The 16,157-nt window shown below is 42.3% G+C and overlaps 1 protein-coding gene across 3 annotated transcripts in view; it reads left to right on the forward strand.

Annotated features, from left to right (window-relative positions):
• Window positions 1-16,157, forward strand: part of STX8 (syntaxin 8) — a 306,570-nt gene that overhangs the window by 121,374 nt on the left and 169,039 nt on the right. Inside the window, exon 7 of one of the 3 annotated variants that reach the window (XM_073559664.1) lies at window positions 6,123-6,381. The exons of the other annotated variants lie outside the window; for them this stretch is intronic. Coding sequence (XP_073415765.1) covers window positions 6,123-6,166 — 44 coding nt within the window. The 3' untranslated portion in view covers window positions 6,167-6,381. Of the gene's footprint in view, window positions 1-6,122; window positions 6,382-16,157 lie in introns of those variants that run through there. 3 annotated transcript variants of the gene reach the window in all.

The following is a 16,157-nucleotide window of genomic DNA, read 5'->3' on the forward strand; positions in this document are numbered from 1 at the left end:
GATGGCAGAGAGGGGTTAAAAGTGGAGTCTGGTTTGGGTGTTTTCATTTTTAATGAGCAAACTTTACAACTGACAAAACAGTTGATAAAGAAAATCAGATTATAAAATCACAAGAAATTGAGTACCCCAATAAACTCTATACCAGGCTATTTGCGCTCCCGTTGGTTTGGGATCCAAGGCTTCTTATTATCCAAAAACGTTTTTTTAATATTTCTCAAGAAAAAGCACATACAACGCGTTTCGACAGTATAAAATGTCTTCCTCAGGTATATTGTGATAAGTGTTCCAAAATTGTGGATAGCTTGATAAGAAGTAGTATTATGCTAAATAGGGTGTGGACCACTAAAATGAGTTCCTAAGGCCTGTTTCACACGTCAGTTTTTTCTGTCAATCTAAATCCTCCAAAATAGTGGAAAATGGATCCGCAGGCAGACTGACAGAAACGGGGGACAGCGGATCGGCGGATGTACGGATCCGCCGATGGTAAAAATTTAAAGGAACCGCGGCAGGAAAAAAATAAATACCGGTCATCTCGCGCGATGATGAGGCTGGAGATCGCGGTAAGGAGAGAGAGAGAATTTACAACCAGTAGCGACACTTGATACAGGGTTAAAAGGCATAAATGCGGATCCGGACTGCAAAAAAAAAGTTGCATGGTCCGTTCGGTGATCTCTGCGGACGCCAAAATTTTGGCGGATCCGCAGAAATACGGATGCAACGGACAGTCATCAGTCAAAATCCGCCGATAATGAAAGTCAATGGGGAAAAAAACGGATCCGCAAGGAAAATTGGCGGCTCCGTTTTTTTCACAAAACTAACACACCCACTATAGAGCTGCTATACAAATTAGAAGTCTACAAGAGGTATATTGTGATAGCAACTCTATAGTGTGTGTGTTAGGAGCCTTGGATTCTACACCTACGGGAGCGCAAATAACCTGGTATAGAGTTTATTGGAATACATTCCTATGGTTACTTGGACTGAATGACTTACTAGTTACCAAGGATTTGCAGCATACCGACCACAGAAGAAATCCACCTTTGAACTCCTAATGGCCCTAAGTGACCTATATGCAAGATATCAAGATTTATAAAAGGTGAGTGACACCTATATACACCTACGATCTAATTATACATTTACACTTGGATCGGTGCGCTTTCATTCTTTCCTACCCTTTTACCAGAAAGAAATTCAGTACAGATTTGTATCAATCATGGTTTATGACAATTATACATCTTCATGAGGCTCATCACATATATCACTTTAGGAGTTCTATATACTCTGAATTAGAAATATTTGTGATCTTCTTTGAGCCGTATTTATCGATAATTTCCCTGGTGAGCCCAAGATATCATCCCACTCCTATGACGTAATATATCCCATATACCTTTCCTAACTGGACTTAATTGCAGCCATAGGGTTTCCGAGGAATTTTAGTAACAAGGAATTAAACATGGAAGATATAAGGCCTTTACTATTTTTGGCATTTACCACAGAGTCCAACAACACCCCGTTCAAGGAGATGGGTAGATCGGAGACAGACTCCTGAGCTCTGATCGTGTGCCAAAATTGTAGATGCCTGAAGAAATCACAGTTACTCACATTAAAGGTCTGTTGTAAATGCTCAAATGTGCAAAAGTAACTTTTTTTTATATAATTGATGCAAGTATCTCAATCCCCTCCTTTTCCATTCTCCAAAACCTTACAAATGTTATAATTCCCTCAAACACACATTTTTATAAGATTTGTCCTCTCCAAAGCAACAATTTTCCCCATTCTTCAATTTTATTTCCAGACCTAGTCACCAATGGACTCAAGTTTAAGAGGATATAATCTTTTCTCTTTTGTAACATATGCCGAGATATTTACATTTTGAGACTACTGGGACCATGAAAGAACTACTTAGTTCTAAAATGTCTTTATCTTCCATGGGAAGCAGCGCAGACTTTGACCAATTTATGGTAAATCCCGAAAAGGCCTCAAATCTTTCTATGGTAACCATTCTAATTGGAAGCAAAATGTTTAGATTATTCATAGAATCATAGAATGTTAGTGTTGGCAGAGACATTCGGGGTCATCGTGTCCAACCCCCTGCTCAATGCAGGATTCACTAAACCATCTCAGACAGATGTCTGTCCAGCCTCTGTTTGAAGACTTCCATTGAAGGAGAACTCACCACCTCTCATGGCAGCCTATTCCACTCATTGATCACCCTAATTGTCAAAAAGTTTTTTTATCTAAAATCTGTATCTTGTCCCTTACAGTTTCATCCCATTATTAACAAATAATAAGAGATCATCTGCATATAGAGCAATCTTTTCTTCCTAATTCCAAAATTTAAAACCCTCAATCCCAGTATGTTGTTTAATACTACAGACTAATGGTTTAATTGTTATAGCAAAAAGTAAGGGTGATAGTCAGCAGCCCTCTCTCGTTCCCCGTGAAGCTCAAGGTTTCCAGAAACATCTCCATTTGCTTTTATTTTAGCAGTTGGTGTTATTTACATGAGCATAACCCATTTTAGAAAGTTAGGGTCGAATGCCACTTTCTTTAGCGCAGCCCAAATATACCCCATTTGACACTATCAAATGCTTTGGTGGCACCTAAGGATAAGATGCCCTTCCGAATAGGATCCTCTTGTGTCGCTTGCAAAATCAAAAAAGCCTACGTAAGTTTTCTAGCAGTTGACTTAGAGAGCATAAAGCCAGCCTGGTCTCGGTGAACTACTGATTCAGTAACCGTTCTCAGAGGCCAGGATTTTAGCCAATATCTGAACATCTGTTAGCAGTGAGATAGACCTATAAGAGTAAGGTAGTTTTCTATCTTTTCCTTAATTGGGTAGAACAACTATTACCGCCTCATAACAACTTTGGTAACACCCTTGATAAAATGCATTATTAATCATTTCCAGGTAGTTTGGTAGCAATTCTTCCTCAAAATGTTTATACATTTCTATTGGAAAGCCATGCAATCCAGGGGCATTATCATTAGCCATTTTCCCAACAGTCTGTTGAGCTTCTTCCAAGGAAATTGGCTGATCTAAAAAATTTCTATCTTCATCTTATAGACAAGGGAAAGTTACCCTTCAGAGTTATTCTGCCAGATCCTCTCGAGAGTAATTGACCTTGCATGAGTATAGATAAGAATAGAAGCTATGCAAGTCCTTTATTATATCCAGGATCTTAAAAGCCATATTGCCCTCTACATCCCTCAATTGATATATGAAATAGTTTTCTTATTGGGCCTGAGCCTTCTTTGCCAGCCACTAACCCATGGTCCCTAACTCCTAATAAAATTTCTGTTTTAAAGACATACGTTTATTATCGGCCTGTTCTAGGTGGAATGGCCAAAGATGCTTTTGCGATTCCTTCCACTGTGATAAATTTTCAGGCTATTTTGAATAAACAGCAATTCAGAATTACAGACTGTTTTCTAGGTCTACCCCTTTCTTTTGTGAGTTATCCTCAAAAAGGCCTTCATTGTAAGCTTATACTCCCCTCCTGTGCTGGCACCTTTCCCGTGATGTCAGCACTCGGGCTCTCGCGCTGTTGTGACACGTGACGCCAGCTCCCAGTCAGCGTCGGCGTCACTGTCCCCTTCTGCTGAATTGAGCATGAGGAAGAAGTAGCTCAGACTTCCTCTTCATGTTCGATTTGTCCACAGGCGGGGACAGTGACTCCAGCGCTGATTGTGTCGCAACAATCACGAGACCCCCGGGAGAGCAAGGGCTTAAACTGCGGGAATGTTTGGCCCCCATAAAATAATAAAACCTATACTTACCATCACGGGAGGTGAGTGTAGGCTTTATTATTTTCTGGGGACCAAACCTTTTGATCAAGAAGGGGTTTTTCTAATAGTTGACAATTCTTGTAAGCCTCCACCCCTGAGAGAACCTAAACCTTATCGGATTTACTTGTAGCTGAATCAGTAGAGGCAAGTGATCTGATTACGATCTAGGAGAATAGTCTATGTTAACAAGTCCTGGGATCATAAAAGGATTATGTAGTATCAAATCAATTGTTGAGAGGGATTGATGTTTCGATGAAGCACAGGTGTAGACTCTTGAGTTAGGAAACCTCTCTCTCCAAACACCCCCTTCCCTCCTCTCACCCGAACAGTATGAACCTACCCTTACCAGTAAGCGATGGGCCGTGAAGCAGCTCACAACCTTACGGTGCATGCTTCACAATAAGAAATACCAGAAATAAAAATATTCTATATCAACTGTCTCCTACATAGAGCCCGCCGCACTAAAGATAAACCATATAACTTGCATATATGTGTCAATAACAATAACACACTATTACTCGCAACTTCCACATTGAACCTGTCAAGGAGAAAGCTTATGTGACATCAAACCCGATCACCCCACATTTTAGTCACCAAACCACCACTGCTCTCAAGGACTTAAGTAAGTTCAGCCCCTTTTAGCTTGCGGAGCCGTTCACGAGAGTCCAACCATCTCTGAGTGTCTTTAGGGGAAACAAAGAAAAAAGTGGAACCCAGCACAATCACACAGTGTGATGCAGCAGCAAAAAAGGCAAATGCAATTCTGGGATGTATTAACAGAAGCATACAGCCTAGATCACGTTAAGTCATTATTTCCCTCTACTCCTCTTTGGTCAGACCTCATCTGGAATACTGTGTCCAGTTTTGGGCGCCAAATTTAAAAAAAGACATCAACAAACTGGAGCAAGTTCAAGAAGACCGACCAGAATGGTGACCGGTCTGCAAACCCTGTCCTATGAGGAAAGGTTGCAGGATTAGGGAATGTTTAGCGTCGAAGATCGAGAGGAGACTTAATAGCTGTCTACAAATATCTCAAGGGCTGTCACATTGTAGAAGGATCATCTTTATTCTCATTTGGACAAGGAAAGACTAGAAGCAATGGGATGAAACTGAATAGGAGGAGACGCAGATTAGATATTAGAAAAAAACTTTTTGACAGTTAGAGTGATCAATGAGTGGAACAGGCTGCCACGAGAGGTGGTGAGTTCTCCTTCCATGGAAGTCTTCAAACAGGTTGGACAGACATCTGTCTGGGATTATTTAGTGAATCCTGCTTTGATCAGGGTGTTGGACCAGATGACCCAGGAGGTCCCTTCCAACTCTACCAGTCTATGATTCTAATAGAAGGGTCTGGTTTGAGGTCTGTTTTTAATAGAGGGATCGGGTTTAGGATCTGTTAGAGAGGTCTAGTTAGGGGTCTGATATTAATAGAGGTTTTGGGTTTGGGAGCAGTTATTAATACAGGGATCTGGTTTGTGCTCAGTTATTAAGAGGGGTCCGATTTGTGGTCTTTTTTTATAGCTGGATCTGTTATTAATAGAAGGGATCTGGTTGGGGGACAGTTAATAGAGGGGTCTAGTTTCGGGTGCATTATTAATGGAGGGGTCTGGTCTGGGGTCCGTTATTAAAGGAGAGTTCTGGTTTGGGATCTGTTATTAATATGGTGAATTATAATAAATATAGCACTGTATACTGCTTTATAATTAAGGGTTCTCAGAAAGCTGGCGAACTGACCATTGATATCCATTTTCACCCAGCTTTTCCCAGAATCAAGTGTAATACTATTAACCTTTTCTTGCACCATTACCTTACATCTGGGTTTGGAAACAGAGGAGTTAAGCCTTTCGTGGACACGTGGCGCAGAGTTTTCTTTCACACCCGCGCTGGAAAAAAATCTCTCAATGGAAAGTGAAGGCAAAAAAAGGATCCATTACATTTCTATATCATTGTTAGGTGTTGCAAAGAACTTAACCTCCAACGCACTTAATTTCTCTGCCCCCTTTTTTTATTTTCATATATATATTTTTTTTCTTCTGCAGAGGGGAAAATCTGAGAATCTGAGAGTTGTGGGAGGTCAATCTCCGATTCTCAAACGGTGGAAATTAAATAGCAATGAGTACAAAAATATATTGGTAACCACAGACCATTGACAAGACAAATAGATTTTCAGGGAGAAATTACACTCTGTTTTTCCTGTAATATTGTGTAGTGTTATGATACTGGAATTGACAGATTTTTCCACATGGAAGACTTGTGATCATTTGCTCCAAATTAGGAACATAAATATGTCCATGTTTTTTCTTCTTCCTTTACCTCTTTACAATGTATTGCAGAAGTGTTGAAGCTGGACAGGACAGATGTGCCGATGGATTTTTGAAGCCCAGGCTGCTGTTTTTTTCCACTTCATTGACGGCGTACATAGGGCTGCGGCCTGTTACATTGCACCCATCTAAAATTTGATGTGCTTTTATGCATCTACGACTTTTATGTGCAGATCCCAGGATGAGACTCGCCAGACGCAAACACAGATCACTGCAAAATAAAAAATCCTGCATGCGCACTTAGCTTTCATTCAAAACCAAAACAGCTATGTATACACATCCAGACCTTTCTTAATGCATCTCATATTCAATAATGAAGCAATTTTACAACTTTACTGAAATAAAAAAGTCTAACACCGTTTTATGTCCACAGCTAGTATGTCAACGTATATTTCCCTATGGTTACAGAATGCTAACAAGGCTATTAAGGGTAATCCTGGGGCCCTAGACCCTACTACATACAGTCGATAGTATGGTAAGTAGGCAGGAGAGAGTAGGATTGCAGGATCTGACTATCAAGGGTTAGGTTGTAGAAGGGAATCATAGAGAATTATTTGTTCTTTGGACATAGAGCATTAGGATATTTTTAATCAAGACTAAAAGGGGTTGTCCAACCTATAAAAAAATGAATCATGAGACAAGAATGGTTTTAAAATAATAAAATGAGGCACATTTACTCAGTTACTCATTAGGTTGAGTGCAAGCGCATTTCAGTGCTATCTAATGGGTCAGGAAAGGTTCTTGGGTCACGTGATCACACCTATGATTGGCTGCAGCGGTCAAGTGGCATATCTTAAGACATACCCTCTCTTTTACCACTTGTAGACCTCAGCGCTGAGGTGACCAAAAAACAGGACTCATTGCTTCTTCACCTGGTGGAGACCACAAAAGTGGCCTATCACGACGGTTACAGCAGATGAGTATGCCATGTTTTATTGTTTTAAAGCATCCCTGCTGATTGGATTTTTTTTACAGGCTTGACAACCCTTTGGGGGTTGTCCAAGATTTAAAAATTGACCAGACATCAGGGAATGTGATAAAATCACTAATGCTCATCGTCGGCTGTCCTGCAGGGAGGCCATTTCAAATACCTGAATTTGACTGATGTAGACAATTTCTGGACCTTAGTGGTGATGGTAGAAAGGTCTCCACATGACATGTGAGGCCAATGATTGGCTGCAGCTGTGATGTGAGTGTAGTCGGAATGTCATCACCCGAGGATCAATGTGGGGTCTGACTCCCAACACCATTGCCGGTGAGTTGATTGAATGGACCACTGCTCATTAGCTCCAACAAACAAAGCCAATACTAAAGGTATGGAGTTGTACCTGGTCAGTTCTAATATGGTTCACGTGTGGAACAAATATGGCACAAGAACAGGACAACCTATAGTTAAATTATTGTCCTACATGTAACACAATTGGTGCAGTTTCACATCCTAGAGCCCTTCATACACAACAGATAGCTGTTGGCAGAGCGATGGTTCGGCCGATTTTTCAGCCTGAAACACTCTGTAGTGACTCCTCCATGCACAAAACATTCTGCTCTGCCAAGCACTCTCTTGTTTACTACGAGAGAGTCGATGCAAGACTCCTGACAGTGACTTGTCCCACCAAGAACAAAAGTATCGACTGTCCGAAATTGGACACGCAGGATTTTTACCTCACCTGACACCAAGGAAAGAGACGGGAAACCCCCATGTAAATTACACTTTCGGCCAAAATTGGCTGGTTCAGTTAGTCTAGTATGTATGGGGTCATTAGCAGAATTTGCTGGACTTCAGTGTGTCTAGTACTTTTGGTTTTCGATGCCAGGGAGAGACAAAAAATGGTAGTGATAGGATTTAAGATAATGCAACACTCTCCATGTAGTTTAGAGATTCATAGCTTTGATTTATTTGAAAGAATTTTCCCTTTATGTGGGACTGGAGAATAAGGTGACATTTTTACCCTAAAGTTTACTGCAGAAAAAGGTTTTGGATCCTTATCATGTCATGTAGCCTTCTCGGCTGCTCAGAGATGGCAACTATCAATATTTGGGAGATGATCAGGAAGCTTATTACAGCTCTGAGTCCTGCCGAGGTGGAAAGTACGACCTAAAGAGTTCACTGGAAGGTGACTGAGTCAGTCCTATAAATTTCTTCTTTTTTGGGTTGAAAAGACGAAACGATGAGTGGAAGAGCATCCTGCGTGCTTTCCGTTGGCTCTGATTTACTAGTAGTGTGTTTTTTCTTTTTTTTCTTTCCTGCTTATCCCAGCCAGCAACTTGGAAAAGCCAATTTAAGTGGGGTTGTTATTGTTTGAGTTGCCAGTTTTCGCTACTTATATTGACCTTTTCATTGCCAGTGGTATGCTTATAGTTTTGGAGGGTTCTATCTTTGCAATACAAGTATATTTGATATCAATGCAAAATGTGTCATGTGAACTAAAAAGAAGCCTTTGTCCAATAAGTGACATGGGTATGCCTCACTTGCAGACTGTCTATGAATGACCCAGGTGCACTGCCATATATACAGCCGAAAACCATGCCCTTGTGCAGCAGCAAAGTTTATGTTGTCACTGATACAGTAACAGCAAGCGTGTTTTTTCTTTTTTTTTGCGGGTGGAGCATTGGATACGGGTGGAGCATTGGATAGGGGTGTACAGTGAAGCATTGAAGGCGGGTAGAGCATTGGATACATTGCAGCACACCATGGGACCACACCCTGGTTGCAACAGAGCCCACTAAACTGACTACCTTCTAAACCCAGGGACTGAAGAGGGCATTGCAGAGGTGACTCTTAGGAGCATTGTCTAATAATGTGACTCCTTTATTACAACCCACCCGCCCCACTCCAGAGAGTTCAAAATACTGGTCTGATATCTTCAATAATTGACTGCTGACAGCTATTCTTGGCGACTCCCTTATGCACGTGCTCTCTCGCCTCAACCAACCATGCATGTGTTCTAAGTAGTGTGACAAAGTCATTGGCAAGGAGCTGGAGTGGAGATGTGTTTCGCTGAGGCTTAAGGCCCCGTCACACATAGCGATCTCGCTAGCGAGATCGCTGCTGAGTCACAATTTTTGTGACACAACAGCGATCTCACCAGCGAGATCACTGTGTGTGACAGCGATCAGCGACCAGCCCCCCTGCCGGTATCGCTGCAGGAAAGGCCAGGACTTTTTTTTGGTCGCTGGTCTCCCGCTGGCCACCACGCATTGCTGCGTGTGACAGGTGGGAGACCAGCGATCTGCTGGTAACTAAGGTACACATCGGGTATCTAAGGGACATGCGTCCCTTAGATACCCGATGTGTACCTTAGTTACCAACGCACTGATGCAGGGAGCTGGTAACTAACGTACACATCAGGTATCTAGGGACGCACGTCCCTTGGATACCCGATGTGTACGTTAGTTACCAGCTTCCTGCATCAGCGCGCTGGTTACTAACGTGCACAGCGACGACAGGCGCTCGGCGTCGCTGTGCTGATCGCTGTGCTGATCGCTGGTGAAGCTGTCTGTTTGACAGCTCACCAGCGATCACATAGTGATTCACCAGCGATCCTGACACATTGATATCGTTGTCAGGATCGCTGGTGAGTCGCAGTGTGTGACTCCAGCCTTATGGCTTCAGTGATTTAAAAATCCAGTTTTTCCTTGAGCACATTAAGTGTTGCAAGGGATTAACAGCCTATTTGTTTAAAGGGCTTGTTTTTTTGTGGACAATCATAGAGCGGGTGGGCGTTTGTCCACCTTATCTGAACCCCAGGGTGTGTTCTGGATCTTAAAGGCCCCGTCTCACTAAGCGATCTCGGTAGCGAGATCGCTGCTGAGTCACAACTTTTGTGACGTAACAGCGATCTCACCAGCGAGATCGCTGTGTGTGACAGCGATCAGCGAGCGGCCCCCCTGCCGGTATCGCTGATCGCTGGAAGAAACCTCTGGACATTTCTTTGGTCGCTGGTCTCCCGCTGGCCAGCACGCATCGCTGTGTGTGACAGGCGGGAGACCAGCGATCAGGTGTAAAAAATAATAAAAAAAATAAAAAATATAGTTATTCTCACCTTCCGACGTCCTGTTCAGCCATCCTGCCTCTCTCCACGCTCCGGTCCCAGTGATCCTTTGCATGAATGACCGCGAGACTTTGTTATCCCTCGAGACCGTGACATCTCACGGTCATTCGTGCAAAGGATCACTGGGACCGGAGCGTGGAGAGAGGCAGGATGGCTGAACGGGACGTCGGAAGGTGAGAATAACTATATTTTTTATTTTGATTCTATTTTTTACAGCGATGGCAAGCGATGCCGGGCGCTCTGCATCGCTGTGCTGATCGCTGGTGAAGCTGTCTGTGTGACAGCTCACCAGCGACCACATAGCGACTTACTAGCGATCCTGACACCTTGATATCGGTGTCGGGATCGCTGGTAAGTCGCTTAGTGTGACGGGGCCTTAAGTTGCTGGCCTCCAGAAGTAGTCGGTGTTCAGTGTCTGGAGAGGAACACTCCAGAGAAGTGTTTTGAGTTTTGCTAATACCTGAACCGTTGGTCTTGCTAACCGTGAGTGGGCTGATCCCCCGCTAACACAAGGACTGTGCTTAGTGCTACCATTTTATTTTGTTTTGCTGTATTTTGCCCAGAGGGCCATGTTTACTTTGTGCTTCACCTGGGTTTATGCTGCATCTAGTAAATCAAGAATATTCTTAAAGAGATAAGGTTACTGTGTCTACCTCTGTGTGTAGCTGAGGGAGCCGATCTACCACACTAGGAATAAAGGTTTGAGATTGTTGAAACCCAACTAACCAAATCCTTCTTTTTCCCAACATTGTGGTCAAGTTGTGGTCACTTTGCGCCAGCCAAAATCATTAGGTTCAGAAGATACTCATCCAGTGTGTATGCACCACAGGACGGCTATTTTTTGGCAAAGTGACATCCAGAATTACTGTTTTTGAAACCTGCAGCTTTAACAACTAATATAATTGCAAGATGTGTCGTTGAAAAAAGATTAGCTTTTTTTCAATCAGATGAAATTAGTCTCCTGGATTTGCTTCACTTGTAGATGATCTAATGAATGTTAAACCAAAGGTTGCAATATAACTCATGAAACCCACTCCCAAAGTGCCAGTTAAGGACTGAAAAGGGCATTTCCAACACACATCTCTTCTTTCGGTAGTGTTGATGGGATCCTACAATGATAACTGTCACTATAAAAAAAAAAACATAATTGTATCATTAGAATTATGTTTGTCTTATCACAATTACCCAAGGAGTAAATCCACATATCAACAGTGGTTTAAAATTAAAACCTGATGGTTTTTAGGATTCTTAACATTTTTTCCTCGTTCATTTCCCTGCAATTTGGATATAGGGCTACTGTCATCTGTATGGCTAATTGTGGCAGGACATTTTTGCAGATGAACCAAGGACATCTGCTTTTGAATGTTTGCAGTTTTTTTTTATTCATTGTGTATATTGTTATGGAGCTCTAATTTTGCGTAGGAATTTTTCCAAACTTGAACATCTTGAGTGTTAATGTTTTTGAGCATTTTTTATGGTTGGTGTTCACCAGTAGAATTATGGTTTGATCTTAACAAATGCTGAATTAGAGTGGTGTCATAAAGTACACATGTATATGATCAACCTCTTTGAGAACTGGAAGATGTTGCCATGCATTTGGTTGTTACTGATGATTTCACAAATTATATTTTTTCAAGGCAGTGGATTATAGGTGCTGGTTTCTCCTTTCATTGAATTTGTTCTGGTGGTCTCAGACAGGACTGGTTTATGACTGATGGATTTACACACCCTTCCTGGGTATTTTTGGCTGCGCTTCCTTACCCTGGGTTTGCTTCTCTCTGATGTGCTCCTTAGACCTATTTATGGCCTATTTAGACGCACACTTGTGTCTTGGGATTGAGACTCTAGTGTTCCATGTTTGGTTTTCTCCATTATCTGTGTTTCCTGTGTTTTCAACTTGCATTCATCCCTGCTGGGTTCCACTCCATCTGTCCTTCTGCTCCTGAGACTCCTGTGTGTGCCAAGTCCTCGCTGCCCAATTGCCTTTTAGCTTACTACATCATCACCCTGGGTCTGTATGCCCACCTGGACCTATGTCTAAGGGGTAAGGTTTCTCCTTGTGGAGAGTGACATACCAGCTCTGGCTTATCAAGGTAAGGAGGCTTATTCGCCGTGCAATGCTCCTCTGGGAATTTTAATATGCAAATTGCCTCTTCAGAGAGAAAGAGGACTTTTACTCTACAGCACCACCTATTGGTAGTAGGATCGCTACTACCAATAGGAGGCGCTGTAGAGTAAAAGTCCTCTTTCTCGCTGAAGATACAATTTGCACCTGGACCTAGGACTCAGAAGATCAACCAAATTGGTGAACCTAACAGATGCTTTCTACTAGCACGGGAGTATAGTTGATGGTTTTTGCTAGCATTGGAATTTTTTCTGGTGGTCTCATTCAGGACTGGTTTATGACCGATGGTTTCTGTCACCACTGGAGTATGATTGATGGTTTATCCTAGCATTGGATTAATTCTGGAGGTCTCGGTCAGGACTGGTTTTTGACAAATGGCTTCTGCAAGCACTCGAGTATGGCTGATGGTTTATCCTAGCACATGATTACCGTATTTCTGGTGGTATTTCCAAAGACTGGTTTATGACTCATGTTCTCTGCCAGAGCTGGATTATCACCGATGGTTTCATTTAGTATTGGAGTATTTCTCATGGTCTCTTGCCTCAGTTTTCTCCCTGCACTTGATTGTGATTTATGGCCTTTAGACATCACTAGATTTTGACTATTAGTTTCTTCAAGCACTAAATGTTTTGTTGTTTTTTTTTTTGTTAAATCTCTTCGTGAACTTTACTGTGTTTGATGGTTTTTACCAGTACTGGATTATATCAAATGGTGTCCCCTTGCACTAGATTATGGATCATGGTTTTTCCTGATACTGGATTATTTCTGGTGGTCACTCAGCATTGGATTAACATTAACGGTCTCTACTAGTGCTTGACAGATCATTTGTTCTAGCTCTTTATTATTTTTGATGGTCTCTGCCAGTACTGGATTATGAGGGAAGGTTCTTTCTCAGCATTGGATACTGATGATTTTTCCCAAAACTAGACTGACTGATGGTCTAAATGTCTCCGCGGCACTGGATTATGACCTGATAAGGAAAATAATCAATACAGCTGTTCTAGTACATAATTTGCCAATATGTTATGTTTGTTATCTTAAGCAAGTTATGTACCTGCTTTATAGCATAATGTTTAGTTAACTTCAGTTTATGAAACCAGTTAGGGCTGTAGACATCCTTGGCATGTCCTGTAAAATATTGTTTTCTAGATAAGATGCACCACAGAGACCTGTTGTCTTGACGTATTTGAGATTCAGATGAAAGTAGGTCCTTGAAACTAATAATTGCGTAATTTGCCCACTGGTTTATGTGACAGAATTTTGAACTTTTTTGGGGGGCAATATCTGACTTTTTAGCACTATAGTATTGAGTCTCCATGCACGTATTTCTTAGCTTTATTTGTCCCTTTTTATTTGTAAAGTTTAATCGAAGTACATTTCATTTTTATTCGAATGACCTGTGAAGAATCAGACGGTCTTTCCGCCTTATACTAAAATTATTACCGGTGATTTCTTCTTGCATGCTTTCCACCACATATGAATATTGTAGGAGATCTCTTAGTGGAACACAACCTGCAGGATCCCCGTTGGGTTATATCCAGCGTTTAGCCAAAGTGTGGATATTTTTCTGGATAATTTACCCGTACTCCATGACTATTGCACCTATTACTATAATTTTATTGGACATGTTAGGAATACGTGTGCGGTAACACTTGACTTATCAGGTAACGGCTAATGAAAACTAATGGCCTTACCTTGTCTCTTTTCAAGTCTTGTGTTAAATACACCTCCTTTAACTACTCAGAAATCCTTAATAACCCTGTAAATCCGATATACGGCGGCCAAACTGATCCTCAAAGGAGATTAATCTCCACTCTCCTTGTAAACGTCTCCTAATAATGTAACCGGCCTGATCTGCCATTAAAAAGCCGAGGGCTGCTTACTCTCGTTAAAAGAAGGAAAGAAAGATTTAGACTCTTATCTGCCTCTTGTCTGGTTTTAGGTCTCTACTGGAAATGGAGCTATAAAAATCTCCCATAAAACCCTAGCCCGGTGACTTCTTTTTCATACGATCTGTAACACTAATCTCTTGGCACGTGTCGACAAGGCTTTTGTGGTGTTTTTTCTGACTACAAAATCCTCCCCTCACCCAGCTAGGATTTGTTTTATGGCTTGTTTTTTGCGTACAGTCTTTAACGACTTGTTTTCATTATTTACTTCTGTCGGAAAGGCACATTTGGGAATGGGCGCTTAGGCTTAACGTCATTTTCTTCCTCAAAGTTCCTCCTATCTTTAGCATTGTATCCAAGATGAATGCAATTCAAAAAGTCACCCAGAAATCTTAAATATATTTTATATAAATATCGACAACATATTCTGAGGCACTTTACAATTCAAAGGACGTGCAATTAAAATCAGCCTTAACAGAGTAAGAAAGGGTCATGATGCCCCCACAGTGCTCCCAACACAGTATGATGTCCACATAGTACCCCCACATTGTATGATGCCCTTAAACTGTCTTCCCACACGTCATGATGCCATCACAGTACCCCCCTAGCCTGTTTGATGCCCTCACAGTGCTCACCGGACATTATGGTACGCCCCACAGTACTCCCACACATTATTATGCTCTCACAGTAAACTCATCCTGTGTAATATCCTCAAACTGCCTCTCCCACAGTATCCCCACAGTGTATGAGCCCTCGAGATGATCCCCACACATTGTGATATTCTTAAAGTAGCCACACACTGTATGATTCCCATATAGTACCCCAACATAGTATGATGCTCCCACAGTACCCCCACACTGTATGAATTCCCCACAGTGCATTCCCAAACTGTATGATGCCTTCACAGTGTTCCCCAGAGTATCATTCTCCCTCAGCACCCCCAAACTACATGATGCTTTCACAGTACTATCCATGCAGTATGATGCCCTCATAGGCCCTCCCCTAATAGGATGATGTCCTCAAAATGCTACCCACACAGTTTGATGCTCCCACAGTAACCCCACACAATGATAACCTCACAGTGCTCCCTCACAGTACGATGCCTCCACAGTACCCCCCACTATGATGCTCTCAGTGTTCCCCACACATTATGAAGGCCTCACAGTGTTCCCCACACATTATGATGCCCTCACAGTGTTCCCCACACATTATGATGCCCTCTCAATGTTCCCCACACATTATGATGCCCTCTCAGTGTTCCCCACACATTATGATGCCCTCACAGTGTTCCCCACACATTATGATGCCCTCACAGTGTTCCCCACACATTATGATGCCCTCACAGTGTTCCCCACACATTATGATGCCCTCACAGTGTTCCCCACACATTATGATGCCCTCACAGTGTTCCCCACACATTATGATGCCCTCACAGTGTTCCCCACACATTATGATGCCCTCACAGTGATCCCCACACATTATGATGCCCTCAGTGTTCCCCACACACATTATGATGCCCTCAGTGTTCCCCACACATTATGATGCCCTCAGTGTTCCCCACACATTATGATGCCCTCAAAATGTTCCCCACACATTTTGATGCTCTCAGTGCTTCACCACAGTATGAAACCTCAACATGTTTCCCCCCACAGTATGATGACTCCACAATATACCCGCACAGTGATGCCCCCACAGTGCCCCCACAGTACCCCCACGCAGTATGATGCCCTCTCAGAACTCCCACACAGTATGATGCCGTCACAGTGCTCCTCCACACAATGTATAATGCCATCACAGGCTCCCCATGTGATATGATTCCCGCCCAGTGCCTCCACACATTATGATGCTTTGGCAGTGCTTCCCTACAGAGAGTATGATGCTCCTCAGTGACGATCCTCCATAGTATGATGCCCCTCACCCTATGCACTTAATAATGCAAAGGCTAAATAAAACAAAAACAATGAACACCTAGCCTCATTCT

The sequence above is a fragment of the Dendrobates tinctorius genome, unplaced genomic scaffold, assembly GCF_039654945.1.
Source record: "Dendrobates tinctorius isolate UK_male_01 unplaced genomic scaffold, ASM3965494v1 ptg000014l, whole genome shotgun sequence".
NCBI classification, from domain to species: Eukaryota; Metazoa; Chordata; class Amphibia; order Anura; family Dendrobatidae; genus Dendrobates; species Dendrobates tinctorius.